This window comes from Cherax quadricarinatus, chromosome 88 (genome assembly GCF_038502225.1).
Source record: "Cherax quadricarinatus isolate ZL_2023a chromosome 88, ASM3850222v1, whole genome shotgun sequence".
NCBI lineage: Eukaryota > Metazoa > Arthropoda > Malacostraca > Decapoda > Parastacidae > Cherax > Cherax quadricarinatus.
The window spans coordinates 13,450,157-13,453,121 of record NC_091379.1 but is presented as its reverse complement, the minus strand read 5'-3'; the positions used below and the strand labels follow the sequence as shown (position 1 = coordinate 13,453,121).

At 41.5% G+C, this 2,965-nt stretch overlaps 1 protein-coding gene across 1 annotated transcript; it reads right to left on the bottom strand.

The window, feature by feature from the left end:
- Positions 1-323: 323 nt before the first annotated feature.
- Positions 324-1,711, bottom strand: LOC138855297 (facilitated trehalose transporter Tret1-like). The gene has a single exon (XM_070103991.1). It carries the CDS (start codon positions 1,701-1,703, stop codon positions 432-434), a length of 1,272 nt encoding a protein of 423 aa, XP_069960092.1. The 5' UTR covers positions 1,704-1,711; the 3' UTR covers positions 324-431.
- Positions 1,712-2,965: the final 1,254 nt, after the last annotated feature.

Sequence of the window (2,965 nt, the reverse complement as noted above, 5' to 3'; positions counted from 1 at the left end):
GTGGGGAGCGGGGATCGACAAGGGTCAGTCCTATGGCCTATGCTGTTTTTGGTACATGTAAATGACATGACGAAAGGGATAGATTCAGAGGTGTCTCTGTTTGCAGATGATGCTAAGCGGAGAATTCAACACATGAGGATCAGGTAGGACTACAAATGGATGTGGACAGCAAACCTGGCTGCAAACCTGGTACGATAAGTCTCATGAAGCAAACAGAGTGGACTTAGTAACGACCAGCGAAAAGGCAGGGCTAGGAGCTGTAGCTTGACCCCTGCACTACAAACAGGTGCATACAAATAGGCGAGTACACGCATGCGAACTCAAAAAACTCTCTCTCGCCTCTTCTATTCACGCCTTTTCTCTTCTCACTTTTTATCTTCTCTTTTTTCCTCGCCTCTACTTTCCTTACCTGGTATCATCCCCTTTCTCTCTCAAGTACTTACTTCACACTTCACAGAGCATCTGCTCCCAGCATTCTCTCCACCAAGTACTTTCTTTATCTTAGTTCTTCTGCTCCTTTGAATCTGCAATTCTGTTATTTCTTCCAGTGTTTTTCCTCGAGTCTCTGGAACGGTGGCAACCACAAGAACAGCGAGGAAGACGCTACATCCAGAAAAAATCCAAAACGCCCCGTAACTTCCAAACGCTGATACTATGTAAGGGAACGACTGTAAGGCTGTGGATGCTCCAATGAAAAACAATGTGTTTAAAATTGGTACAACAGTAGAACGAACGGAACTGGGAAATAATTCACTTTGAAGTACAAATATAACTGGGGAAACAGAGACAACTGAATAGACTGCCAAACAGACGACTGGTAGCCAGTTTTGATCATGGAAACGTCTGTCTTGATCTTGATCAAAGAAGTATATACCAAGTCCAATCATACATAAGCTACATACAGTGCAAGGCGTTGCAAATAATGGTTTGCGATCGATGCGGTCAATTATACATATATAAAAGAACGCCCCTACGACCCGAATAATTCCTATTAAAACTGCGCACAAATATGAACCTATGCTAATATCTGCGTTATTTATAATGACTACAATGTATGTTGGTATCACTGTCATTCCATTGAAGTGCATGAAAAAAAGAACTAAAGACATGATAATAAGATATCTTAATATTAATGGGTTTCTAATTTGTCGCAACTGGTCTAATATATTACCACCGCCATTAGTTGTTTTCTCAAGCTCATCTCTGATGTCTTCCATTTCTTTGTGGACATCATAGTTTGGCCCCCGAAAGAAGATCAAGGATTTGTGAGCTCTGTCAGTGTAGCCTTGTGTGGCCAGCCAGCGAGGGGAGTTAGGTAAATATAGCAGACAAACAAAAGGAATTACAGTGTTGACAAAACCACATGTTAATGCTACTTTCCGCCAAGTCAGGTTTGAACTGCCCAGAGCATATGCCACAAGAATGCCCATCTGACGCGAGAGATCAAGAGTCGACATTAGTCGCCCTCTTATTGTACTGTGTGAAAGCTCTGCCACGTAAGTCGTGGAGGAATTATATATGGAGCTCATCGTGATGCCTTGGAAGAAGCGAACTAGCAGGACGACCCAGTTTGTGGGTGCTGTAGCCAAGATAATCCAGCTGGCGAGGGATATGGGAAGAGATAACAAGAGTGTCACTCTCTGGCCCAACCTCACCATCGGTACACTGACAGTCAATGACCCCAGCAAGGCACCCACAAACATCAGGCTGCCTGAAATAAATAAAACACACTGTAGGGTTTTGTTCTGTCTGAAAATAATGTTTAGTGTTAAGTTCGACAAAAATAAGTACATGTTACAATTTGCAATAGAAAAATATTTTCATTGCACTGAAGAAATTCCTGAGGAAAATAGGAAAATAAAATATTTGTTAAAACATACGAATGTCAGACCGTTCATTGTACCATCGTGAGTACGAAGAGTACAAGCAGTGAGAATAACTGCTACATTAACAAAACATAACACCATCAATCTAATGAACAAGATACTCATTCAGCACCTTGGTATCTTTATTGTCATGATGAATAAGATACTCATGCAGCAACTTGTGTGGAAAAACAAGTTAGATGATTCCTCTATTGCTAAGTCTTGAGGAGGGTGGTGGGAAGAGTGGAAAAACGTAAAGAGCCTCTAACATATGTCAAACTTCACCCAACGTTGTCACATTTCCACTACCAACTCTTAATTATTAGACTTATTTAATGAAGAAGCCTCAATAGACTAATCAACTTTTTTGCAAAAGTACTAAGTTAGACGTAGAAGTAGATTAATTAGCCTAGCATTTAGGTAACTTCACTATAAGACCAAACTATGATGTCATCGACAACATAGTATCACAACAGTGGGCAGCTCACAGCCTACCCACGACAGAATCTTCAGTCATGCATATGTACACACACACAGTCCCCACTTACTAAGCCGGGTGGTTTGTGGCTCTACGTTATTTTGCGGTGTTCTTATAGGGATTTCATGACCTACACACTCCACACATCAAGGCTGTAAGCTCCTGTTAACTGTACAAGTTGAATGTATTCAAATTGGTATGTTATTGTTAGCTGATGCCACGTGGACAGACCCACACTTTGTTGAAGTCTTCAAGAGACCGGATATACACTTATACCTGAAGAACACAAACTGTCTTTGTCTAGATGAAGGTAAGAAATCCTATGTTTTCAGGGATGGGATGACAGGTTCTTGGACTGGATGTAATTAATGACCTGACTGGATAATTAACTAATCGGTCAATACACACACACAAGGGGGAAAATGCAATCGAAAGCATCATAAAAGCAATAGGAGAAGATGACATGACCCAGCTGGCAAATTTTCGGAGAATAGGGGGGTTTGCAACAAGAAGAACCCGGCAAGTGAAAGTGACTTTCAAGACATAATCGACTCGGAACAGAATTCTGCAGGAGAAAGCAAGACAAAGGGACATGCCGGCGTACTGGAAGGTGTATCTCAAC

What these genes read in the sequence shown, in the direction of transcription:
- LOC138855297 (XM_070103991.1), bottom strand. Translation starts at nt 1,703, where the DNA reads ATGTTTGTGGGTGCCTTGCTGGGGTCATTGACTGTCAGTGTACCGATG.